The 27,972-nt window shown below is 38.3% G+C and overlaps 1 protein-coding gene across 5 annotated transcripts in view; it reads left to right on the top strand.

The window, feature by feature from the left end:
- PIWIL2 (piwi like RNA-mediated gene silencing 2) overlaps nucleotides 1-23,836 on the top strand; it is a 75,788-nt gene extending 51,952 nt beyond the window's left edge. For all 5 annotated transcript variants that reach the window (XM_042934618.1, XM_042934620.1, XM_042934616.1 and 2 more), the window contains 3 exons: nucleotides 19,449-19,702; nucleotides 20,276-20,383; nucleotides 21,928-23,836. In XM_042934618.1, coding sequence (XP_042790552.1) covers nucleotides 19,449-19,702; nucleotides 20,276-20,383; nucleotides 21,928-22,084 — 519 coding nt within the window. In that variant the 3' untranslated portion in view covers nucleotides 22,085-23,836. The remainder of the gene's footprint in view (nucleotides 1-19,448; nucleotides 19,703-20,275; nucleotides 20,384-21,927) is intronic.
- The last annotated feature ends 4,136 nt before the right edge of the window (nucleotides 23,837-27,972 follow it).

The raw sequence follows: 27,972 nt of genomic DNA, 5'->3' as shown, positions 1-27,972 counted from the left end.
TGTAATATTGTACATATCTATGAATATACTAAAAGTCAGTAAGTTTTACACATTAAATTGGTGGGGTGTATGGTATGTGAATTATATCTGAATAAAAAGATGTTTAAAAAATTTTTCAAAACCATACAGAAATTCTGGAGTTGTAAAATACAATAAATGAAAATTCCACTGGAGGAGTTTAATATGAGATTTGACTAGGCAGACGAAATAACCAACAATCTTGAAGACAGGTCAATTGAGATTATCCATTGTGGGGAAAATGAAGAAAAAAAGAATGAAGAAAATGACTCAGAGATCTCTTGGGACACCACTAATCATACCAGCATAAACATAATGTGATTCTCAGAAGGAGAACAGAGAGAATGGAGAAGAAAGAATATTGGAAAGAATAATAGCCCCAAATTTTCACATTTGATCAAAACCAGTAGCAAACTTATCCAAGAAGCCCAATGAATACTAAGTAGTAAAAACTCAAAGATATCCACACCTAGACACATCACACTAAAATTGCTGAAAGAGCATGAATCATGAAAGCACCAAGAGAAAGCCACTTACTATATTCAAGGCATCTTCAGTAAGATTAAGACCTGATCTTTCATCAGAAATCATGGAGATCAAGAGGAAGTGAGATGACATATTCAAAATAATGAAAGAAAAAGGTTGAATAAGAATTCTATATCCAGGAAAAACTGTTTAAAAATGAGAGATACCTTGACAATATTAAGCTCAGTGAAAGAAGCTTGATGTAAAAAAGCTGCATTTTATATTCTTCCATTTCAATGAACTGTCCAGAATAGGCAAATCCATAGAGACAGAAAAAGAGATGACTGGTTTCCAGAGAATGAGGATGTGGGTGAGAGTGGGGAGTAATTACTAATGAGTACAGGGTTTTGGGGGGTGGGGAGTGATGAAAATGTGGGATTAATGTTGGTAACTGCATAGCTTGGTGAGCATATTAAAAACCACTGAGTTATACACTTTGAAATGGGGAATTTCATGGTATGTGATTTATGTCAGTTTTTTTTAAGATAAAGACATTTCCAGATAAAAACTGGGAGAATTTGGCACTGGTAGACCTGTCCTACAAGAAATACTAAAAGGAGTCCTTCATGTGGAAATAACACTAGACAGTAACTTGTGTCCACATGAAAAACTCAGTAGCACCAGAAATGATAACCATACAGATAAATATAAAAGAGAGCAAAAATGTATTTTTGTCACTTTTTTTCTACTCCATTTTTGAGAGACAACTGCATAAAGCAATAAATGTGAGTGGATGTGCATACAGTGTATTAAGATGCAATTTGTCTGACAATAAAGGCACAAAGGAGAGAGGAGGGAATGGAGTCATACAAACAAGAGTTTTTTTTTATTTTTATTTTTTCAAGCAAAGTTTTTAATATTGCTGGAATTAATTTTATATTAGTCAACTAGATGATACTGTTCCAAGTGAATATGTTAATTGTAATCTCCAGGGAAAACTCTATGAAAAGCACTCTGAAAAATATAAAAAAGGGAGTTAAAATGGTAACTAGAAAGTGTCTGTTTAATAGAAAATATAAGGCAGTTGTTGAAGAACAGAGGGACAAAAAAGTTACAAAGCATGTGGAAAACAGTGAAATGGCACATGTAAATCTTCCCTTATTAGTAATTACCTTAATTGTAAATGGACTAAACATTCCATTCAAAAGATAGAAATTAGAAGAAAAAAATTAGAAAATGGATTAAGTGAAAAATACATGGTTATGCTTTCTGCAAGAGACATATTTTAGTTTCAAAGACACAGTGGATTGAAAGTAAAGGACAGAACAAGAATATATACCATACAAATAATAACCAAAAGAGAGATGGAGTGGCTGTACTAACACCAGACAGAATAGACTTTAAGATAACAATTGTTAATAAAGACACGGAAGTATGTTTTATAATAGTAAATCTGTGAGGAAGACCTCTTTCTCTCTCTACCCCTCTTCTGCTCATGCACACTCTCAAAAATATTTAAAAATAAACATTAAAACAACAACAGGGATGCCTGGGTGATTCAGTCGGTTAAGCGTCCAACCCTTTGACTTTGGCTCGGGTCATGATCTCGTGATTTCATGGGGTTGAGACCCACATCAGGCTCTGTGCTGGCAGTGTGGAGTGCAGAGCCTGCTTGGGATTCTGTCTCCCTCTCTGTCCTCCCCCACTTTCTCTCTCTCTCTCTCTCTCTCTCAAAAAAAAAAAAACACACACACACACACACACACAAAACCTTAAGAATGTTTAAAAAAAAAAATTACAACAAAAAAACTCCCAGAAAACTAGCAATAGGACTTCATAAACTTAATACAGAACATCTGCAGAAACCCTACTGCTAATATTATTATTAATTATGAAACAGTATATACTTTCCCCTAAGATTGGGAACATGTATTTCCCCTCTCACCTTTCCTATTCACATCATACTAGAAGTTCTAACTAATGCAAAAATACAAGAAAAGGAAATAAAATATATAAATATTGTGAAGGAAGAAAGAAAACTGCAGATAGACCGTCTATGTAGAAAACCTCACAGAATTAACAACTAAAAAACCTGGAATGAACAAGAATTATAAGGTTGCAGGATACCAGGCTAATATATAAGTCAGTTTTTTTCCTATTTACCAGTAGTGAGCAACTGGAATTTGAATTTTAAAAATGCTATTTTTATTGGCACCAAAAAATTAAATAAAGTATAAATCTAACAAAGTGGTATAATATCTACATGATAAAATCTATAAAACTGTGATAAAAAAAAGAATAAATGGAGAGATATTTCATGTTCATTGATAAGAAGACTACCATTAATATGTCAGTTCTTCCCAACTTGATCTGTAGAGCCAATGCAATTCCAGTAAAAATCTCAGCAAGTTATTTTGTGGTTATCTACAAAGTATACAGTTTACACGTAAAGGCAGAGGACACAGGATAGCCAGCACAATACTGAAGAACAAAGTTGGAGGACTGACATTGCTCAACTTAAAGAGTTACTATAAAGCTATAGTAATCCAGGTGGTGGGGTCTTGACCAGAAAAATAGATGTCAATGAAACAGAATAGAGTGCCCAGAAATAGACTTCTACAAATAGAGTCCAGTGATCTTTGATAAAGGAGCATAGACACTAATGGAAAAAGTGTGGTCTTTTTTTATTTTATTTTATGTTTATTTTCTTTTTGAGAGAGACAGAGTATGAGCCGGGAGGGGCAGAGAGAGGGGGAGACACAGGATCCAACGCAGGCTCCAGGCTCTGAGCGGTCAGCACAGAGCTTGACACAGGGCTGGAACTCATGAACTGTGAGATCCTGACCTAAGCCACCCAGGCAGCCCTGGTCTTTGCTTTTAAAAAACATTTTTTTTTTTTTAAGATTTTATTTTTAAGTAATCTCTGTACCCAACATGGGGCTCGAACTCACCATCCTGAGATTTAACAGTCACATACCCCACCAGTTGAGCCAGCCAGGCACCCCAAAATGATAGTCTTTTCAAAAAATGATGCTGGAACAACTGTCTGCCTACAACACACACACACACAAAACCTAAATGCATACCTTTTACCAAAATTAACTTAAAATGTACCACAAACTTACATTTAAAATGCAAAATGTTAAAACTTCTAAAAGGTGACATAGGAGAAGTGCCTGGCTGGCTCAGTCAATACGGAATGCAACTCTTGATCTCAGGCTTGTAAGTTCAAGCCCCATGCTGGACGTAGAGATTACTAAAAATAAAATCTTAAAAACAAACAAACAAAAAACCAACTGGAGATATAGCAGGTTACCATAGGGAAAAAAATCTAGGCGACCTTGGGTTTTGGTGATGACTTTTTTAGATACAAAAGTACAATCCATAAAAGAAAGGATAAATTGGACTTAATTACGATTAAAAACTTCCCCGGGGTGCCTGGCTGGCTCAGAAAAGCATGTGACTCTTGATCTCAGGGTCATGAGTTTAAGCCCCGTCCCCCATGTTGGGTCTAGAGATCACTTAAATAAACAAAACTTTTTAAAAGATTAGGGGGTGGCTGAGTGGCTCAGTCGGTTGTCTGACTTGATGCCAGCTCAGGTCATGATCTCTCAGTTTGTGAGTTCAAGCCCTGCATACAGCTCTGCACTGACAGTGCAGAGCCTGCTTGGGATATTCTCTCTCTCTCTCTCTCTCTCTCTCTCTCTCTCTCTCTCTCTGTACCCCTTCCCTGATTTTGCTCTTTCTCTCAAAATAAATAACTAAAAAAAAAAAAAAAAAGAATAAAAGCTTTTCTGTGAAAGACACTAAGAAAATAGAGAGAAGCTATAGACTGGGAGAAACTATTTGCAAAAAACCCACCTATCTGATAAAGGATTATTATCTAAAATATAAAGAACTCCTAAAACTTAGGACAGTCTAATTAAAAGATGGCCAAAACACTTGGGGGCAGCTGGGTGGCTCTGCTGGTTAAGCATCTGACTCTTGGTTTTGGCTCAGGTCATGATCTTGCAGCTTGTGAGTTCGAGCCCTGCATTGGGCTCTGTGTTGATAGTGTGGAGTCTGCTTAAGATTCCCTCTCTCCCTTCCCCTCCCCCCCCCCTTTCTGTCTCTCTCCCTCTCCCCTCTCCCCCCTCCCCCTCCCTGTCCCTCTCCTTCTCCCTCCCCCTCTCTTTCTGCTTGTCACCCACTTGTTCTGTCTCTCTCAAAACAGACATTAGGAAAAAAAGATGGGCAAAAGACTTGAACACATACCTCACCAAAAAAGTTATAAAAATGGCAAATAAGTACACACACACACACACATACAGACATATATATACACACACATACACACACACACACACTCAATATAATACTCAATATAACATTGGGAATTGTAAATTAAAACAATGAGATAACACTACACTACACTCCCATTAGAATGGCCAAAATCCAAAACACTGACAATGCCAAATGTCAATGAGGATGTGAAGAAACAAGAACTCTCATTCATTATTGCTGGTAGGAATGCAAAATGGTATAGATACAGTGGAAGACAATTTGGCAGTTTTTTTTCAAAACTCTATTAAAAATACTCCTGAAGTGCCTTGCTGGCTCACTTGGTAGAACATGCAACTCCTTGATATCATGGTTGTGAGTTCAAGCCCCATGTTGGGAGTGGAACCTACTTAACAAAAAGATATCTCTTACTGTAAGATCCAGCAGTAGCACTTCTTAGTATTTACCCAAATGAGTTGAAAACTTATGTCAGTGCAAAAACTTTCACAAAGGTATTCATTGCAGTATTTTCCATAATTGCTGAAGCTTAGAAGCAACCAAGATGTCCCTCAGGTAAATGGAAAAATAAACTGCAGTACCACCAGACAATGAAATGTTACTCAGCAATAAAAAGAAGTGAGCTACCAATTCATTATGAGATGTGGTAGAACTTGAAATGCATATTACAAAGTGAAAAAAAGCCAACCTGTAAAGACTACATACTGCATGATTCCAACTCTAGCACATTCTGGAAAAGACAAAACAATGGAGATAGTAAAGATCAATGGTTGCCAGAGGTATAGGAGTATAAGGAAGGGAAGCATAAATAGGGGGAACACAAGGAATATGCAGGGCTGTGAAACTATTATATATGATACTACAATGATGGACACATGGCATTATGCATTTGTCGAAGCCTAAAGAACATACAACACAAAAAATGAACCCTAATATAAATTACGGACTTTACTTAATAACAATGTCAATATTTGCTCATTAATTGTAACAAAGATACCATCTTAATGTAATATGGTAGTGGGGGAAAACTGTAGGTAGGGGAGGGAGTATGTGGAACTCTGTATTGTCACCTCAATTTTTGTGTGAACTTAAAAGTGGTCTAAAAATAATCTCTTAACATACAGTGAGATACCACCTCACACTACAGTGGCTACAGTTTTAAAAGATACTGTTGTTGAGGATTTGGAGGTACTAGAATCCTCATACATTGCTGATGGGATTGTAAAATGGTGGAGCTACTTTGGAAAACAGTTTGGCAGTTCTTCGGGATGGTAAACATAGAGTTACTGTATGACTCAGCAATTCTCCTAGGTATATACCTCAGAGAATTGAAAACATATGTCCACATAAACACCTGTACACAAATGTTCATACAGTACTATTCATAATAGCTGCAAATGGAAATAATTCAAACTGTCCATGAACAGATGAACTGGCAAACAAAATCTGGTCTATCCCACAATGGAATTTATTTAGCAACACAAAGAAGTTAAGGGCAGATATATACTACAGTGTGGATGAACTGTGAAAACATGCTAAGTGAAATTATTTAGTTACAAAAGACCACATGTTCTATGATTCTGTCCAGAATAGGCCAATCCAAAAAAAAAAAAAAGTACACTGATGTGTTCCAAGAGGGGTGGGGGGCAATGTGGAGTGACTGTTAATATGTGTGAGATTACCTGTTGAGGCATCAATGTGTTCTAAAATTAGTGGTGAAGATTGCAAAATTCTATAAACATAAAATCCTTTGAATTTTATACCTTAAAAGGGGTGAGCTTATGGTATAGCAAATTAGAACGAAATAAAGCTGTTCAAAAAAAGAAAACACCTCCAAACCTTCTAGCCACTTTTAGGCACTTTTGTGGAATCATAAAACCAGCAACTGTTGCCAGGGGAAGAACAGATACAGAAGCCTGGTTTATTTCCTTAGGCCCCCATTCTCTCACTGATGCTACCTGGATCTAAGGCCTTCCCCTGAATGTTTATGTACTTGGTCCAGCTTTTCAGTTGTAAGGTTTCCTCAGTATTCCTGGTCCACCACCTGAAGCATTGCAGGCAAGCTTTAAACTCATCATGGCTTTATTTAATATCTATATTTAGATTTATATTTCTAATCCAGCCATTCTCAAATTTTTTGTCTAAGGAACCTTTTACATTCTTCAAAATTCATGAGTTTTTGTTTATATGGTATATGTCTATTAATAATTACCTTCTTCAGAGTGAAAACTGAGGAACTTTTATTTTTTTTAACTATTTTTTAAGTTTATTTTATTTTTGAGAGAGAGAGAGGGAGACAGAGAATCCCAACAGGCTACATGCTCAGCGCAGAGCCCCACCTGGGCCTTGATCTCGTGAACCATGTGATCATGACCTGAGCTGAAGTCAAGAGTCAGACACTTAACCGACTGAGCCACCAAGATGCCCCTCTTACTGTTATTTTAAATTAAATTTAAAAATATAAAACATTGAAGGCACCTGGGTGGCTCAGTCGGTTAAGTGACTCATTATTTAATTTAGAGCACTATGTTAATTATATCACTGTCAGCACAGAGACTGCTTGGGATTCTCTCTCCCTTTCTCATTGCCCCTCTCCTCCTCAAAATAAATACATAAGCTTAAAAACCAGTAAGAAATACTGGCAAGGTTGTGGAGAAAAGGGAACACTTGTGCACTGTTGGTGGGAATGTAAATTGATGCAGTCTCTATGGAAAACAGTATGGAGGTTCCTCAAAAAAATTAAAAATAGGACTACCATATGATTCAGCAATTCCCCTTCTGGGTATTTATCTGAAGAAAATGAAAACACTAACTTAAAGTGGTATATGCAGCATTATTTGCAGTAGCCAAGATATAGAAACAACGTCATTATCCATTAGTGGATGAATAAAGAAATTGTGGTATATATGTCACCATGGAATATTACTTAGCCATTAAAAAAGAATGAAATCTTGGGGCAGCTGGGTAGCTCAGTTGGTTGAGTGTCCGACTTCGGCTCAGGTACCGATCTCACGGTTCATGAGTTCGAGTCCCGCGTCAGGCTCTGTACTGATAGCTCAGAGCCTGGAGCCTGCTTCAGATTCTTGTCGTTCCCCCTCCCACCCCTCCCCCACTCAGGCTCTGTCTCTCAAAAGTAAATAAAGATTAAAAAAAATTTTTTTTAGGGGCGCCTGGGTGGCTCGGTTGAGCAACTGACTTCAGCTCAGGTCTTGGTCTCATAGTTTGTGAGTTTGAGCCCTGCGTCAGGCTCTGCTGACACCTCAGAGCCTGGAGCCTTCTTTGGATTCTGTGTCTCCCCCTCTCTGCCCCTCCCCTGCTCATGCTCTGTCTGTCTGTCTGTCTCTCTCTCTCGCTCAATAATAAACGTTAAAAAAAAATTTTTTTTAAAGAATGAAATCTTGCCATTTGCAACAACATGGATAGACCTTCAGGGCATTATGCTAAGTGAAATAAGTCCGAGGAAGAAAAATACCATATGACTTTATTTATGTGTGTCATCTTAAAAAACAAAAAAATAAAATACCTAAGTTCATAGAAAGCAGATTGGTAGTTGCAGAGGTGGGGAGCAAGGAGAGTGGACAAAACGGTTGGAAAAAGTTGAAAGGTAGAAGTTATAAAATGATAAAAGTCAAAGAGATGTAAAGAACAGCATTATGACTATAGTTAATAAATATCACATGTTGTATATTTGAAAGTTGCTAACAGACTAGATCTTAAAAGTTCTTATCACAAGAAAAAAATTGTTTTATGTGGTGATGAATGTTAAGTAGATTGATTTTAGTGATGATTTTGCAGTATATATAAATATGAAATAATTATGTTGTACACCTGAAATGAATGTTCTGTATCAGTTATATCATAAAAATAAGAAAAACTGTAAACTCAGTGTATTTTTGTTTTTATTTTACATATTTTTTAAGTAAGCATTATGCCTAACATGGGGCTAGAACCATAACCCTGAGTTCAAGAGTTGTATACTCTACTGACTGCGCCATACAGGTGCCCCAATAATATAACATTTTTTAAATGTTTATTCATTTTTGAGAGAGAATGAGCAGGGGAGGGGCAAAGAGAGAGGGGAACAGAGGATCCAAAGTGAGCTCCACACGGACAGCTGCGAGCCTGATGTGGGGCTCCAACTCATGAACCATGATATCATGACCTGAGCTGAAGTTGGAGGCTCAACCGACTGAGTGACCCAGGCGCCCCAATAATATAACATTTTTAATTAAAGATAACTATTTCCAAAATTTTTAGTGAGAAGAGAGCCATTGCTTTGCATTTTTGCAAAAAGCCTTTAATATTTGGGTTAACAAAATGCAAGTAAATATTCTTTTTTTTTTTATGTTTGTTTTTGAGAGAGCACAGGGGAAGGGCACAGAGAGGGGGACAGAAGACCTGAATTAGGCTCTGTGCTGACAGCAGTGAGCCCAATGTGGGGCTTGAATTCACAGACAGAAAATCATTACCTGACCTGAAGTGGAACAGTCAACCAACTGAGCCACCCAGGCACCCCACAAGTTAATAATCTACATTTAATCTGTTGTGATGTCACATATCATTTACTCTCTGGAAAATTCTAGTATATATTTATGAGAGAATTACAGAGAAAATGGCAGATAGAGTAGTAGTAGTAGCAGCAGCAGCAGCAGCAACATATTTTTGACTTTATGGACTCCCTAGAATGTTTCAATGACTTCTGAGTAGAGAAAGATGGGACCCCAGAGAACACACTAGCCTATACTGTTCATCTGAACTCCTACTCTTACCTCCAACTACCTACTCGGCCTCTCTAGTTCAGTGTCTCAGGGGTCATTGAAACCTAGTATGTGAGTCTGAATGCCAGTGTTTACTTCTGCTCAAGTGTGAAAATCAAAACCAAGCCACCTCAGCTTTATCACTGGTGATGAGTAATCAGCAGATATTCAGTTCATCAGTTACTTTGCCTGAGCTTAAGAAGCTGGAACTCAGCTCTGATCAACCCTTGTTGCTGCTGATGTGATTCTGGCTGTGGCTAGGACTACGTAGGGCTAAAGTGTTCTTGACTAGTATTTGACTTTAGAGGGGGAAGAGCCAAGGTATTGCCATTGGAATGAAAAGTTGCAGGCAGCTGTAGAATATGTGGTATGGGTTCTTTCTGCTTTTCAGTTCCACCTTCACTTCTCTTTTCTTAGCAGAATTGGGAAGAGATTGGGGCAGAGTGCTAACTCGAGCAAGTGATTATTGTTTAGAGGGGTCTTCCAGATGTCAGCCTGTCCTTCCTGAACCCACAGTTGCCAGTAGCTTGCCTGGCCTCTTCTTACTTTTTATTTTTTATTTTGATTAGTTCCAATGCTTTATTTTTGCTTTTGTTTCCCTTGCCTCAGGAGACATATCGAGAAGAATGTTGCTATGGCTGATGTCAGAGACATTACTGCCTTTGCTCTCTCTTTTCTAAGGACTTTGAAGTTTTCAGGTCTCACATTGAGGTCTTTAATCCGTTCCAAATTTATTTTTATGTATGATTAAGACAGGTCTAGTATCTTTCTTTTGTATATTGCTGTCCAGTTTTCCCAACACCATTTGTTAAAGAGACTGTCCTTTTCCTTTCCTGCTTTGTTGAAGATTAATTGGTCATATAGTTATGGGTTTATTTCTGGGTTTTCTATTATGTTCTATTGATATATGTGTCTTATATCTGTGCTAGTACTATACTGTTTTGATTACTGCTTTGTAATAGAACTTGAAGTCCAGAATTGTGTTGCCTCCAGCTTTGCTTTTCTTTTTCAAGGTTGCTTTGGTTGTTCAGGGTCTTCTGTGGTTCCGTACAAATTTTAGGATTGTTTGCTCCAGCTCTGTGAAAAATGCTGCTGGTATTTTCATAGCAATTGCGTTAAATGTGTAGATTGCTTTGGGTAATACAGACATTTTAACAATATTTGTTCTTCTAATCCATAAACATGGAATGTCTTTCCAGTTTCCTTCTATTACTGTATTACTGTCAATTTTTTTCCTTGTCTGTTAATAGTTACTTTATATATTTAGGTGCTTTTTTGTTGGGTGGATAAATATTTATAATTGTTATGTCCTCTTGTTGGATTGTTGCCTTAATCATTATGTAGTGTCCTCCTTTGTCTATTTTGTCTAATACAGATATTACTTCCCTGGCTTTTTTTTCACTTCTATTTCATGATAAATGTTTCTCCATCCATTTGTGGGGGTTATTTTGTAACGTTTATTTATTTTGAGAGAGAGAGAATGCAAGGAGGGGAGGGGCAGAGAGAGAGAGAGAGAGAGAATCCCAAGCAGGCTCTGTGCTGTCAGCATGGAGGCCGACATGGGGCTCAGTCCCATAAAGCATGAGATCCATGACCTGAGCTGAAACCAAGTGTTGGACACTTAACTGACTGAGCCACCCATGCACCCCTCCATCCCTTCATTTTCAATCTTTGTGTCTTTATATCTGAAGTGATTTCTCTTGTAGGCAACCTATAGATGGATCTTGCTTTTTTATCCATTCAATAACCCTATGTCTTTTTATTAGAGCATTTAGTCCATTTAAATTTAAATTAATTATTGACAGGTATATATTTATTAACATTTGTTGTTTTATGGCTGTTTTTATAGTTCTTCTCTATTCCTTTCTTCTCTTGCTCTTTTGCCTTGTGGTTTGATGGCCTGTATTCCATTTCCTTTATTTTTTGTGTATCTGTTACAGGTTTTTGATGTGTGGTTACCCTTAGGTTCATATATAACATCTTATGGGTCACTTAAGTTTGAACCCATTCTAAAAGCACTAAATTTTTATTTCCCCACCCCATGGTGTATGTATATGATGTTCTACTTTATATCCTTTTATTTTGTGATTCCCTTGACTGATTTTTATAGATAGAATTTATTTTACTGCTTTTGTGATCCTAATTTTCTTCTATAATGGCCTTTTTTCACTCAAATAATTTCCTGTAATGTTCTTGTAAGGCTGATTTAATGGTGATGAACTTCTTTAAGTTTTGTTTGGAATACTCTTTATCTCTCCTTCTATTCTGAATTAATAACCTTGCTAGGTAGAGTATTCGTAGATGCAGATTTTGTACTTTCATTACTTTGAATATATCATGCCATTCCCTTCTGCCTTGCAAAGTTTCTGCTGAAAAATCAGCTGATAGATAGGATTTTGAGGTTCCCCTTATATGTAACTGTTTTCTTTTCTCTTGCTTCTTTTTTTTTCTTTTACTTTATTTTATTTTATTTTATTTTATTTTATTTTATTTTATTTTATTTTATTTTTATTTTATTTTATTTTATTTTGTCTTGTCTTGTTTTGTTTTGTTTTAGAGAGCACATGAGTGGGGAAAAGGAGCAGAGGGAGAGTGAGAGAATCTTAACTGGGCTCCACTGTCAGCGTGGAGCCTGACGTGAGGCTTAACCTCATGTCCCTGGGATCGTGACCTAAGCTGAAATCAAGAATTGGACACTCAACCAATTGAGCCACCCAGGCGTCCTTCTTGTTGCTTTTAAAATTCTCTCTTTAGGGACACCTGGGTGGCTTGGTTGGCTGAGTGTCCGACTTCGGCTCAGGTCATGATCTCACAGTTGTGGGTTCGAGCCCTGCATCAGGCTCTGTGCTGACAGCTCGGAGCCTGGAGCCTGCTTCAGATTCTGTGTCTCCCTCTCTCTCTGCCCCTCCCCACTCATCCTCTATCTGTCTCTCTCAAAAATAAAACATTAAAAAAATTTCTTTTAATAAAATAAAATTCTCTTTACCACTGCTTTTTGCCATTTCAATTATTACGTGTCTTGGTGTGGACCTCCTTGGGTTAATTTTGTTGGGGACTCTCATTTCCTTTTGTGTATGTTCAATAGCTATTTTGTATGAGGTTACTGTGAGGATTACATTTAATATCCTGAAGTTAAAACACTCTGATTTGAATGTATAGTAGTTTAACTTCAGTAACATAGAGAAACATTGCTCCTTTACAGGTCTATCTCTACCTCTTTAGATGTTGATGTCATAAAATTATATACCTTTATATATTTTGTGCCTTCATATATAGACTGATAATCCTTTTAAATACATTTGTCTTTAAATTTTGTAAAAAAGACAAGATTTGGAGTTATAAACCAAAGTTAAATAATGCTCAGTCTTAGACTAATGCTTTTTTTTTCTTTAAATTTACTTGAGTCATAAATCATGTAGAAAATTTTTAAATGTAGTACAAACCACTGTTACGATAATACAATGATATGTCACCTTTATTGAAATCTTTATTTCTCTCTATGGCTACACATTACTGTCGAGTCATCTTTTATTTCATCCTACAGGACTCCCTTGACCATTTCTTGCATGGCATGTCTCTTGGCAAGAAACTCTCTGAGCCTTTATCTGGGAATGTCTTAATTTCTTTCTTATTTTTGACAAAGAAATAATTTGCTGGTATAAGTTTTGAGTGGCAGTTTTTCTCTTTTAGCACTTTGAATATATCAACCCACTACATTCTGGTCTCTAGAGTTTCTGATGGGCAGTCTGCTGATAATCTTTTCTGCGTGCAATGATTTTCTTCTATCTTGTTTTCATGATTCCTTTTATCTTCTGCTTTTGAAAATTTAATTGTGTGTATCAGTGTGGTTCTCTTTGAATTCATATCACTTGGAGTTCATTGAGCTTGACTGTTTATATTCATGTGTTTGATCAGATTTAGGAAGTTTTCAGCCATTATTTCTTCAGATATTCTCTCTACCCCTTTTCTCTTTCCTTCATGGGAGTCCCAAGATGCAAATATTGGTCTGCTAGATTGTGTCCTCCAAGTCCTTTAGGCACTGTTCTCTTTTCTTCAGTCTTTTTTATTTGTGAACAATAATTTCCATTATACAATCTTCAGTTTGCTGGTTCGTTCTTCTACCTGCTCAGATCTGTATTTGAATCCATCCAGTGAAGTTGCAGTTATGGTACTTTTCAGCTCTGGTAGTTATTTTTGTTTACTTTTTAGGTTTTCTCTTTATTAATACTTCACTTTTTCCAAACATTGTTTACTTTGTCCACACCCCCTTTGGTTCTTTGAGCATCTTTAAGACCATAGTTTTTTAGTTTTGTTTTTACGATTTTAATGTTTATTTTTGAGAGAGATAGAGACAGTGTGTGAGCAGGGGAGGAGCAGAGAGAGAGGGAGACACAGAATTCAAAGCAGGCTCCAGGCTTTGAGCTGTCAGCACAGAGCCCAATGCAGGTCTCGAACTCACAAATCATGAGATCATGACCTGAGCCAAAGTCAGACACTTAATTGACTGAGCCACCTAGGCACCCCTTTAAGACCATTGTTTTAAGGTCTTTGGTCAGTGTAACTGCCATGAGGTTTTCGTCACTGACATTTCTATTGATTTAATGTTTTCCTTTGGTCCATACTTCCCTGTTTCTTTCTTTGCTCTATGACTTTTGTTGCAAACGACATTTGAATCTAATAATGTGGTAACTTTGGAAATCAGATTGGCCCCCTTCTTCAGGCCTTTGCTCTGTTTGTTACTTTTTATTTCTTGACTGGTGTAGGTTATGATTGTGCTGGAACTTAAGGTCTTTCAGTGTTTTGAGCTTTTATCTGAGCATGCATTGTCACTTTCTGATTTTTGACATTTATGCAGTTGTTTTTGAGTGTTCCAGTCTTTAATGTCTGACTTCCAAAAAAGGATAAAGAGAAAAATGAAGGGTCAGGGGAGGATGGCACTTGCCCATTAAATACCCTGCAAGTCACTTCAGCTGGAGAGTTAGATGCAACAAGAATGGCTGCCAGCCTCTTTGTCTGCACTTCTGTGATCAGAAGCAGCACTCAGAGAACAGATCCCAGTGTTTGTAGGACAGGGCCCTGCAGTGTGGGTGAGCATAGGTATAGGACAGCTTTTGTACCAAGAGTGGAAATTAACCGCAGTTCACTGTCCACATCTTCCCTGGGAAATTGCAAGCCTTCAACAAACTCCAGAGTTCCAAAATTATTCACATCAGACAGATTCTGCTAGTACATTTGTTATCTAGGTGGGGAGAGAATGTCCTTTTCTTCCTCCTCTGCCATCTCCCCAGAATCCTGTCAGTCTTGTCTGTTCTTGGTAAAATTTCTGCAACCTCAGGCCGCCTCTTCCTGCTACCCACATTCACTCTTGTCATTTGTCTCATGGATGCTTCAGAAATTCACTGCTCCTTTTTGAAGGCTCCTCTCTGTTCAAGTTCATCGAGGCTTTCTTGCTTCCACTGGTCTTTGATAGTCCCATATGTAAGTGTGATTTTTATATTATTTTGATTTTTGTGGTGTTACCATAAGAGTGAAGGGTTTCAGTGTTCTCATTTGACATCCTCAACTGGAAGTGATCTGGTCCTAATACTCATTCTTAATCATCTTTGATCTGTTTTGTAGATGGTCGCCAGAGTAGTTTTCAAATGTATGACTGATAATATAGTGGTCTCTAGTTGTTTTCTTACCCCTTGTCCAGCCACAATCTAGGCCTTTGCTTGTGTTAGGCCTGGAAACCTTTTACCCTTCTTTGCTGCCTGAATTATCTGCTGATTCTTTCATTACACCTTTTCCTGAGGCATAATGTTGACTTTTCCCTGCAGACAACAAATGTTATCTTTATTATGTTATTTGTAATTTATTGCAAACATTTACTTTATGTGTCTGTCTCTCCAGTTCTAATTTGAGTTCCATGAACATTTGGATTGTATCAAAGTAATTTTTTAATTTTGTGAGACTAACACAATTGCTTGTATGTAGTGGCATTAAGTGTTTATTTTATGAACGAATGGAGCCATGCCTAAAAGAACATCTCAAACTTTCAGCAGATATTTATTTTCTACTTGATCCTTGCCATCGTACTCAGTGCTAGCAATACAAGTCAAACAGGCACAGTCCTGCTTTCAAGGTACTCATTAATTTATTATTAATTTATTTACTCTTGTACTGAAGTGGTTTAATAATACACATTTAACATTTATGTTTCAATATTGTGATTTGTCTTATATCCTGACCCTTGTCTAGACCCTAATCTTAACCATTTATGAAATAAAAGAGTATGGATTAGATGACCTAGAAGAGTTACCATTGTTGACTATTACTAGATTTTTAAGCTCCTTGATAACAGGAATCATCTTTCACTTCTACTGGCAGCTTATATTATAGGGCCAAGTATAGTATCTCACACTGAGTGGTTGCTTAGCAAATTTTAAAGAAAGAGGTGATGTCAGTGAATACTTCAGATGAATTTGATTCTATTTTTCACTCCATTTATCTCGTTATGTTACTTCTCGATGCTTTGGAATATCTGTATTTCCTTAATCTAGTGCATTCTGAACAACTTTTAAAAATATATGCAGTTGGCTGTTGAACAATGCAAGGGCTAGGAGTACTTATTACCCCCCATGCAGTCAAAAAACTGTATACCTTTTGACTTCTCAAAAACGTAACTACTAATAGCCTGCTGTTGACCAGAAGCCTTACCAATGACATAAACAGTAGATGAAACACATATTTTGTATGCTAAAGGCATTATATGCTGCATTCTTACAATAAAATAAGAGAAAAAAATATTAAGAAAATCATACAGAAGAGAAAATGCATTTACAGTAATGTACTATATTGAAAAAATTCACATATAAGTGGACCCACACAGTTTAAACTCATGTTGTTCAAGAGTCAACTGTGTATATTTTTTACTTTATCCCCCTTAACAACTCTGACAAGAAGGCAAGGTGGTGGTTTATCTCCATTTTTCAACTGAGGAAACAGTGTTCTGAGATCATAGCCAAGGAACAGCAGAATCATACTCAGTCCCAGGTCTCCTGACCCCAGATCCATTGGACTGCCACTCTGTTTCCTTCTCTGAAATGACGGTTTCTTCCTGATCTAAGTACCCCTGGTGTCTACCTTTTAACATAGTGTATCAGTAAGGGATCTTTGAGAAGTCATAGAAATGTGTTACCTTTAGCAAAGTGAGAATTAATTGGTAAAATCATGGAGAGTCTCAGATGATTGGTGAGAAGGCTTAACATCAAACCGGGAAATGGACAGGAGTCAGGGTAGCTCCTGGAGTTCCAGAAGCAGGGACCTAAAGAGACACCACCACAGAGGGACCATACTCCAAGTGATTTTCATTATCTGCTCAAGATTCAAAGCAAGGAGGTGCATTATGCTGGCATAACTTGGGTCATCTTTATGTCCTTTGATTAGTGCAGTGGTCCTCAGCTGGTGGCAGTTATGTCCTCCCAGTGGGCAATGTCTAGAGGCATTTTTAGTGGGGGGTGATTGCTACTGGCATCTAGTGGGTAGAGGCCAGGAATACTTCTAAACATTGTCAGCCCCCCAAAACAGAATAATCTAGCTCCATAGATCATGAGTGTTGAGATATCCTGGATTAGGGGAAGGCACCTCAATTAATAGTCCCAGCAGACTTATCCTGTTGAGGGGAGAAGGAAACTAAACATTCTTACCAAAAATGATAGAATAGATTCTGGACAGCCAAAGACAACACAAAAACAGAAAAGTCATACAAACAAGAGCAATAATTACAGTTTGGGACTGTGAGGTGAATCACACATTTGTAAATGTAATACTTGAGGTGTCTCAAAAAAAGGCACATTTATAAAAATATTTGAAATTCTGAGCTTTAACTTCAGCAAGATTCTAGGGGATTATTTTTAAAAAGGATTCTTTGAGGGGCGTCTAGTTGGCTCAAGTCGTTTGAGGTTCTGACTCTTGATTTCAGCTCAGGTCATGATCTCACGGTTCATGGGATCGAGCCCTGCATTGGGCTCCGTGCTGACAGCCTAGAGCCTGCTTGGAATTCTCTCTCTCCTTCTCTCTGCCCCTTTGCCACTTGCATGTGCATGCTCTTTCTCTCTCTCTTTCTTTCTCTCAAAATACGTACTAAAATAAACATTTTTTTAAAAAGGGTTCTTTGGGGGCACCTGGGTGGCTCAGTCAATTAAGTGTCTGACTCTTGATTTCAGTTCAGGTCATGATCTTATGGTTGTGAGATCAAGCCCTGTGTCCAGCTCTGCGCTGTAAGCGCAGATTTTTGGGATACTCTTTCTCCCTTTTTCTGACTCTTCCCCACTTTTTCTCTCTCTCAAAAATAAACATTTAAAAAATTTTTGTTTAACGTTTATTTATTTTTGAGAGAGACAGAGTGTGAGCAGGGGAGGGCCAGAGGGAGATGGAGACACAAAATCTGAAGCTGTCAGCACAGAGCCTGACACGGGGCTGGAACCTACTAGCTGTGAGATCATGACCTGAACCAAAGTTGGACACTTAACAACCGAGCCACCCAGGTGCCCCAAGTAACCATTTTTTTTTAAAAAAAGGATGCTTGGGGTGCCTGGGTGTTTCAGTAGGTTAAGCATCCAACTTTGGCTCGGTCATGATCTCATGGTTTGTGAGTTTGAGCCCTACGTCAGGCTTTCTGCTGTCAACACAGAGTCCACTTTGGATCCTTTGTCCCCCTCTTTCTTTGCCCCTCTCCCACTCAATGCTCTTTCTTCCTCTCTCTCTCTCTGTCTCTCAAAAATAAATAGAACATTTAAAAAAAAATAGGATTCTTTGAATTGAAACTTAAAAAGAATAAATGTATAAAGAATGTATAGTGTATATATATTTAATTCAGTAATAATTTAGGTTTCTGAGGGGAATTGTGAATAACCTATACGACTTGATTAGAATCAAACTACCACTTACGGACTGTGGACTAAACTAAAGCACTTTTCAGGGAACTTCTAGTTTAAAGTTAGAACAGCTTAGGGGCACCTAGGTGGTTCACTTGGTTAACCATCTGACTCTTGATTTCAGCTCAGATCATGATTTCATGGTTGTGAAATAGAATCATGTGTCAGGCTCAGGGCTGGGTGTGGAGCCTACTTAAGATTCTCTCTCCCCCTCTCCCTCTGCACTTCCCCTGCCTGTGTACATGAGCATTCTCTCTCTCTTTCTCTCTCTCTCTCTCCCCCTCTCTCTCTCTCTCTCCCGAAAAAAAAAAGAACAGCTTATTCTCTTGAACTATTGAAATCAAACACAGCTAGAACATAATAATATTCTCTAAATGGGAAAAGCATTATTCTTCAAACTGATTGAATATCCAGCATCCAAATTTGATTTGGATCCATGGATAATTTACCATAACTGTATGCTAATTTTAATTATTTAGTAAAAATGTTTCACATTATACCTGATTGTAGGATAATATTTTGTAAGGGATCCTTTCACTTGTTAGCAACTTTAGATGTTGCTTGTACATAAAAATGTGAAGAAGATGGATCTGTGGGTTGTGCAGTCCTATGTTAGAATTTCTCTAACACTTACCTTGTTCTTTGCCTAAATGGTAATTCATGTGAAATACAAGTCAAAGGAAGGTTGATTCATCCCATAATTTTCCTACCATTTCTTTCAACTTTGTTCATATTTTTTGAGTATGGGCCTTATGTATGTGACTCATCACTGGCTTATTTTACTTTCATAGTTTATAACACTTTTGCTGTACCAGGTCTGTTTTACTACCCTGAGGAAGTCTAGAAATGACTAGAAGCTTTTCCTCCCTTCCCTTCTGACATGGTGGCTTTGGGCCCAGCTGTCAGAGGGACCTACTGCCAGATTGCCAAGCTGTGTGCTGAGTGAGCTTCATACTGCCTGCGGTCATCAACCCCAGACTCCATAGTTCACCTCAGGAGGGTGTCGTTTCAGGTGAACCACTGTCTCCCAGAGAAGATTGTGGTATACCGTGACGGAGTGTCTGATGGCCAACTAAAGACAGTTGCCAACTATGAGATTCCTCAGCTACAGAAGTGTTTTGAAGCTTTTGAGAATTATCAGCCCAAGATGGTAGTATTTGTAGTTCAGAAGAAAATCAGTACCAATTTGTACCTGGCTGCTACCGAGCACTTTGTGACTCCCTCCCCTGGGACTGTGGTAGATCATACCATAACAAGCTGTGAGTGGTAAGTGGGGAAAACATTATATTTCAGCAAGAATAGGTTGGAGGGGTTATTTGTTCCTTGGGTATTGGAATGGGGAGGTTGACTAGAGAGATATGGAATGGAATCCCCAGAGATTTTATGGTCATAAAATATTTTCAAAACAACTGAAGGACAAACCAACAATAAATCTTTTACCTCTTAAGTATAAAATATTGAACGCACATTCTTTTCCTAAGATTATGTATACTTTTAACTTCCTGCACACAGATTTGGTAGTTTCTGCTACCATTCCCTTTTTTTTTTTTTTTTTAACAATTTTAAGTAATTTTACACTCAACGTGGGACTCAAACTTACAACTCTGAGATGAAGAGTCACACACTATTAACTGAGCCAATCAGGTACCCCTCTAATACCATATACTGTTGAGTCCAGATTCCTGAGCTGTAATATGGTTTGGTCTGTGTGTATCCTTGATCCAGTCATTTGACCTCTCTGAGCCTTAGGTGAAGGAGGCAAAATGATCACCAAGATCTTTTTCAGCTCTCTTTGGCCAAATCTGACCGTATCATTCCTTTGTATTTTTTCTTTCCTAGGGTGGACTTCTACCTTCTTGCCCATCACGTACGGCAGGGTTGTGGCATTCCTACCCATTATGTCTGTGTTCTCAACACTGCAAACCTGAGTCCTGATCACATGCAGAGGTGAGCTGACCAATAACTTACTCTTTCTCATAATTAATCATGGCCAACTAGCTAAGATGGGGTCACTGCCACCTGACTGGAATATTTACCCTTTAATTTTTTTCATGTCTTTCATAATGGTATTTTTTTTGAAGAGTGATTGGTAATTCCTGTGCACTTTAAAATTACTTGAAGAGCTTAAAACAAAACATTGGTAAAGCTGATGCCCAGGCTTTACCCCAAGCATTCTTAGGCATTCGTATTTTAAGAACTGCTCTGGGGGCGCCTGGGTGGCTCAGTCGGTTAAGCGGCCAACTTTGGCTCAGGTCATGATCTCGCGGTCTGTGAGTTCGAGCCCCGCGTCAGGCTCTGTGCTGACAGCTCAGAGCCTGGAGCCTGTTTCAGATTCTGTGTCTCCCTCTCTCTGACCCTCCCCCGTTCATGCTCTGTCTCTCTCGGTCTCAAAAATAAATAAACGTTAAAAAAAATTAAAAAAAAAAAAAAAAAAGAACTGCTCTGGGGGTGCTTGGGTGGCTCAGCTGGTTAAGAGTCTGAATTTTATTTCTGCTTAGGTCATGATCTCATAGTTCATGAAATCAAGCCCCACATCCGCTCTGTGCTGACAGCAGGGAGGCTGCTTGGGATTCTCTCTCTTTGGCCCTCCTCTGCTCACTTGCATGTGCTTGCACACACTCTTTCTCTCTCTCTCAAAATAGATAAACATTTTTAAAATTTTATTTTACTTAAAACAATTTTTCAATTTTCTAATGTTTATTTATTTTTAAGAGAGAGAGACAGAGTGTAGGGGCGGGGGGAGGAAGAGAGAGAGAGGGAGACACAGAATCCAAAGCAGGCTGTAGACCCTGAGCTGTCAGCACAGAGCCCAATGTGGAGCTCAAACCCACGAGTTGTAGATCATGGCCTGAGCTGAAGTCAGATGCTCCACTGACTGAGCCATCCAGGGGCCCCTTATTTATTTATTTTTGAGAAAGAGAAAGTATGAGTTGGGGAGAGGCAGAGAGAGGAGACAGAGAGCATCCCAAGCAGGCTTGCACTGTCAGAGCAGAGCCTGACACGGGGCTCAAACCCATGAATCGAAGTCAGAAGCTCAACCAACTGAGCCACCCAAGTGCTCCAAACATTTTTTTAAAAAATAATTCTTTTAAGAAAAGAAACTACTCTGGATAATTACAACACACAGCCAGTTTTGAGACCCAATGTCATTGGGCTCAGATTATTTCAGTACTTTGCTGGGGTACTTAACGCATTCTTCAGCCTCTTCTTGAGGCAAAAAAAAAAAAAAATTCTGTTGTTTTCCTTGTTTCAGTCTAAAAATGAGGGTACCTAAAGTGAGGGAATTTATCCATGTCCTCTTACTTACAAATAGAAATGAAATTAAATAATTCCACTTAAAAGTAATGATTCCCAAAAGTTGCATCATGTATTTCTTAGTTCCCCAGTTTTCTGGAAAGCATGCTGTGTGTCATACACCCATTAGTACCTAATCATGTCCCAAAATTAAAGGTGGAGAGTGATTTGGATCCTATTTTCTTCTTGGCCTACAGGTTGACTTTCAAGCTGTGCCACATGTACTGGAACTGGCCTGGCACCATCAGAGTCCCAGCTCCCTGCAAGTATGCCCACAAGCTAGCTTTTCTGTCAGGACAGATCTTGCATCATGAACCAGCCATCCAGCTGTGCGAAAACCTGTTCTTCCTGTGACTGGGTAGCCAGGATATGGGTGCTTAGGGAGATTAGACTTCTGAACTCAGCTGCAACTCAGGCAGGATCAAGAGGGACCCAAGGGGTTTTTGTGTTGGCGGTGGGTTGTTGTGGTTTTTTTGTTTTTTGTTGTTTTTTTTTTTTACCAACCTGGTAGAATAAGATTTCTTTTTTCTTTTTTTTTCTCTTTTATACCTGATATCACCAAGAAGTAAGTTCCATTTCTAAATATCAGCTGGAAATTTCCTTGTTGCCTTTGTAGAGCAAGTGGTGGCAGTACAGGTCCTGTATATATGGAGGGGGTGAATACAAGGGAACCTCTAAAAGCCCCCATAGCCAACATGAGCTGTGGAAACCTGCAGAAACAGCAGTTACACCTTGTAAGTTATGCTTACTAAGCACTTCCTATTTCTGTGCCAGAGGTGATAATGAATGAAGTCATTCCGAGTTTCTTGAAGTAGAGAGTTACTTTATTTGGGCAACTGAGAAAGGTAGTAAAAACACCTGTGAGGCAAAGTTTTTCTAGATATTGTGATTGCTGGTAAGTGTGAAAGGCACGTAGTAAAACCAGCTGGTGGCGTAGTCAAGTCCTACTGACCTAATCTTGTCTGGGAATTGAGTTTATGACACCTGTGCCTTGAGTTGGCTTTGAAGCTTTGAAAGGGGCATTTAGCCATTCCTTGGCCTCCTGAGAAAGGCCAGATGAAGTTTTTTTCTGTATATTTTAGTTGCTTTACAGTGTACCATGTTGATTTCTTCCTACACCACCTCCCCCGCCCACCCCCCCGACACACATTGGCTCTTTGTTATTGATCTTTAATAAAGTTTCAGCTTTTAAATTAAGAATCAGAACACAGTGAAATTCAACAGCTAGGAAGATTCATGATGGAGTGAGTCTTTCTTAAACCTTTTTCCTGGATGTGTGGCCTTCTTTTCGTTGATGTGTTTGTAAATGGAATCACTCATTTCCCTTGCTCAATAACCTATTCCTGGCTGTTGGCTCATATTGTTAGGAATTTTTCTGAATCCAGCTTAAGATTTCCAAAAGTCAGCTTTGGAAAACATGACACTCCTGCCAGAGTCCAGACATTTCAGCTTAGAAAATTGTCAATATGCCTGTGGGGTTTTTTTGTGTTTATTTTTCCCTGTTTTAAAATCCTCTCACCCCTTCAGGGTTAATTCAGTTTTAACTTGCTTTAACTGGTTTTAAACGCCAATTTTATTTACCCATTTCAAATTTGTATTTATTTATTTATTTTTTGGTGTGATGGCAGGGAGGGGACAAAGCAGAAACTCCCATTTTATATAATAGTGTCTGAGAAGAGAAACTTTAGCTTAAAACTCCTTAGAAGAATAAAAGCAAGCAAGTTTTCAGTTTGTTGCAGTGCCCCACAGAGGTTGAGGAACTTTGAAAGAGTGTTGCTAGTGCACTCCTAGTTTCATTTAGAGTGTGGGACATAGGGCAAGGCTAAAGCCTGGAATTTAAAACCCACTGAATCAAACAAATTGGACCACTGGTCTCCGTCTCAACAGATCAGCTTTCTGATTCTCTGTGGAAGCATTTTGAATTTCTCTTTTGAAATTGGATTTCCTAATACTCATTTTCTCTTATATAATCAGAAAAGACAAATGCTTGAATATAATACAAAATTTCTTCACTTTTTATTCCTGTTCTCTTGCCATTTTTTTCAGTCTTAATGTGCAATGATTGGGCTGTGGGGTGGGAAATAAATAAAAACAAATTTGTATAAACATGTAGTTGTGTTTGAAATAGTGCTGTTGATATATTGATATAGTTCTTTTCCTTTGTAGAGCTGTATAGCATTTGTTAGAATTACTGATTTATTACTCAGCAAGCAAGGTGCAGCTTCAGTAATATTAGGTAATTTCACTGTGATCTGGTAGTAAGATTTCTTGGAAAATAAGACTAATAGTCTTACTTCTGGGACAATTGAAGGGTGTGTGTGTATGTGTTGTTTTTCAAATCTGTTTTCCCATCAGACAGTTTCTATTAGCCTATGTGAAAGCTCCAAGAGTGGCCTCTTCTCTCCCCTTATTCTAATGCTTGCCCTTCTTTCCATATACTTTACAGTGTGTCTGTACCCCCTTAAAAATACCTTCCCAAAGCACCCTGGTTGCTTGCTTCACTACTACATCTCTTTCAGTTTATTTAGAAACTCCATTCTGAAATGGTGCAGTGCTTCTTGAACTTACTCTCAAGAGAACCAATTTTTTAAAAAGTAGGCTCTTTGCCCAACATGGGACTTGAACTCATGACCCCAGATCAAGAGTCACATGCTCTACGGACTGAACCATCTAGCCACCCCTAGACAGAACCTAATTTCTGTACAATGTTATAGGGCCCTTTTCATTGGACAACATTTTGTTGAATGATGTGAAAAAGGAAGAAGTTTTTTAAATGTCTTTCTACATTGAAAACAAAATTTGTGCCTGAAATTTCTCAGTGATTTGAGATTATTGGAGAAGACCCTACTTTCACTTTGTGGCTCCATACCTAGCTTTATCTGAGTTTCTTAGTTTTCCTGTCTGGATTTATTTTGTTTCTTTAAAAAATGAGGAAAATCAAGAGAATGAGAAAATGACCCATAGACAAAGTATTTGCCAAAAATATTGGTAAAAGACTTATCCAAAATATACAAAGAACTCTTAATAGGAAGAAAACAAACAGCCAGATTAAAAATTGGGCAAAAGACATGATCAGACTTCTCATTAAAGATATATACTTGGTAGGGGCACCTAGGTGGCCCAGTTGGTTTAGAATCTGACTTCGGCTCGGGTCATGATCTCACAGTTCATGGGTTCGAGCCCGTCGTCAGGCTCTGTGCTGACAAACTCAGAGTCTGGAGCCTTCTTCCGATTCTGTGTCTCCCTCTCTGCCCCTCCCCCCCTCACACTTTGTCTCTCTCTCAAAAATAAACATTAAAAACTTAAAAAAAAAAAAAAAGATATACACTTGGCAAATAAGTATATGAAAAGATGCTGAGCATCACATGTCAGTACAGAATTACAAATTAAAACAAGATACACACCCAGTAGAATGGCCAAAATCCAGAACACTGACAAAATCAAATGTTGACAAGGATATGGAACTTCTGTTCATTGCTGGTAGGAATGCAAAATGGTACAACCACTTAGGAAGACAGTTTGGCAGTTTTTTTACATACACTCCAAAAGAGGTAACGCTGACTGAATGTATAAAAAAGCAAGATCCATGTATATGCTGCCTAGAAGAGACTTAACTTCAGACCTAAAGACACCTGCAGGCTGAAAGTGAAGAGATGGAGAAGCATTTATCATGCAAATGGAAGTGAAAAGAAAGCTGGCATAACACTACTTGTCATCAAACAAAATAGACTTTAAAAGAAAGACTAATAAAAGTCAAGGGGCTGCCTGGTTGACTCAGTTGGTGGAGCATGCTCTTGATCTTGTGAGTTCGAGCTCCACATTGGGGGTAGAGATTACTTAAAATAATAAAATGGTTAAAGTAGCAAAGGTTATGTGTGCTTTGTTCCAGTTAAAAAAATTTTTTAAGCAAAAATGGACACGATATGGGGCGCCTGGGTGGCTCAGTCGGTTGAGCAACTAACTTCAGCTCAGGTTATGATCTCAGGGTTCGTGGGTTCAAGCCCCACGTGAGGCTCTGTGCTGACAGCTCACAGCCTGGAGCCTGCTTCGGATTCTGTGTCTCCCTCTTTCTCTGCCCCTCCCCTGCTCATTCTGTCTCTTTCTATCAAAAATAAATGTTAAAAAAACTAAAAAATAAATGGACACTATATGATCATAAAGGGAACAATCCATCATGAAGATATAAAAATTGTAAATATACACCCAAGGTGGGAGCACCCAAATACATAAAGTAACTAATAACTAACATAAAGAAAGTAATTGATAGTAATATAATGGTAGCAGGGGACTTTAATACCCCACTTAGATCAATGAATAGATCACCCAAACAGAAAATCAAGAAGGGAACGGTGGCTTTGAATGACACATTGGACCAGGTGGACCTAACAGCTATATTCAGAACATTCCAGCAGAATAACACATTCTTTTCAAGTGCACATGGAACATTATCCAGAACAGATTACATGGTAGGCCACAAAACAAATCTTAACAAATTCGAGAAGATGAAGTCTTGCCGTGCATCTTTTCTGACCATGGTCTGAAATTAGCAATCAACCACAAGAAAAAAATCTGGAAAAGACACAAATACATGGAGGTAAATAACATGCTACTAAACAATGAATTGGTCAAAGAAGCAATCAATGAGAAAATTAAAAAATGCACGGAGAGACAAATGAAAACACAGCAACACAAAATCTTTGGGATGCAGCAAAAGGTGTTCTAAGAGAGAAGATTATAGCAATATAGGCCAACCTCAAGAAACAAAAATTCAAATTAACGACCGAACTTCACACCTAAAGGACTAGGAAACAAAACCGAAAACCAGTAGAAGGAAGGAAATAATAAAGATTAGAGCAAAAATAAATGAAATAGAAACTAAAAAAAAAAAAAAAAAATCAATGAATTCAGGATCTTTCTCTGAAAAGACAAAATTGATAACCCTTTAGCCAGACTCCTCAAAAACTAAACCTACTCTTACCATATTCTCTGGCAGTCAGTCACACTCCTTGGTATTTGCTATTTGCTCAAATGTGTTGAAAACTTATGTCCACACAAAAACCTGCATGCAGATGTTTATAGCAGCTCTGTCTGTTAACTGCCAAAACTTGGAAGCAACCAAGATGTCCTTCAGTGGGTGAAAGGATAAATAAAATGTGGTACATCCAGATAATGGAATATTATTCAGCAGAAAAAAAAAATCATGCCACAAAAAGACATGGAAGAAACCTAAATGTTTATTACTAACTGAAAAGCCAATGTGAAAAGATATACTGTGTGATTCCAAATATTCTGGTGAAGGGAAAAACCATGGAGACAGTGAAAAGATCAGGGTTGGGGAGAGAGAGGGATGAACAGGCAGAGCTCAGGTTTTTAGGGCAAGGACATTTCTGTATGATATTGTAATGATGGATAGATGTCATTATATATTCATCCAAACCTGTAGAATGTGAAACATTAAGCATCAACCCTGATATAAATTATGGACTTTGGGTGATTATGATGTGTCAATGTAGGTTCATCAGTTGTGACACATGGGTCATTCTGGTAGGGGATATTGGTAGTGGGGGAAGCTGTGTGTACATGGGAAATCTCTACTTTCCACTCAGTTTGTGTGAACCTTAAATTGCTCTAAAAAATAAAATATTTTTTTTTATGTGAGTGAACTAGGGAGACCTCTGGCAACATGGCAGACTGAACTGACCATACTGACAAATGTTGGCCAAGATAGAAAAAAAGATTTTTTCCTTCGGTTAGGTAGCTGAATTTGGGGGAAATGGAATGGGGAATGGGAAAGGAAAAAGGAAAGAAAATATCAAGGTACAAGAAAGAAAGGGAAGCCAGAATGGTAATAGCTGATTCCAACACAGCTCCCAGGGATACAGACAAAAATGCAGGAGCAGGAGCCCCCAGGATTCTTGTTCCAGTTAAGGATAGAAGATACGGTCTCACACCGTATGAGGTACAGGATCGCAGGACTGAAATCTCTTGGATGAAGAGAGCAGGAATCTAGAAGGGGAGTCAAGGGTCCCTGCCAACCATCAGCAGCAAGGAACTCCGGGGTAAAAAGGCATTCGTGAGAGATCTCAAAGCTTGGGCCACATGTAGGTATGTGCAGGCTGAATTTATATTAGGAGCACGTGGAAGGATCACAAGCTGAAAAATTACCACGAAGATTGGCTCAGACTGGTGAGAGACGCTGAGCCCTGCAGAAACAAGTGCAAAGTCAATTGAATTGCAGCCCA

Source organism: Panthera leo, chromosome B1, assembly GCF_018350215.1.
Source record: "Panthera leo isolate Ple1 chromosome B1, P.leo_Ple1_pat1.1, whole genome shotgun sequence".
NCBI classification, from domain to species: domain Eukaryota; kingdom Metazoa; phylum Chordata; class Mammalia; order Carnivora; family Felidae; genus Panthera; species Panthera leo.
The sequence above is the reverse complement of the archived record's forward strand: the minus strand, read 5'-3'. Positions and strand labels throughout refer to the sequence as shown.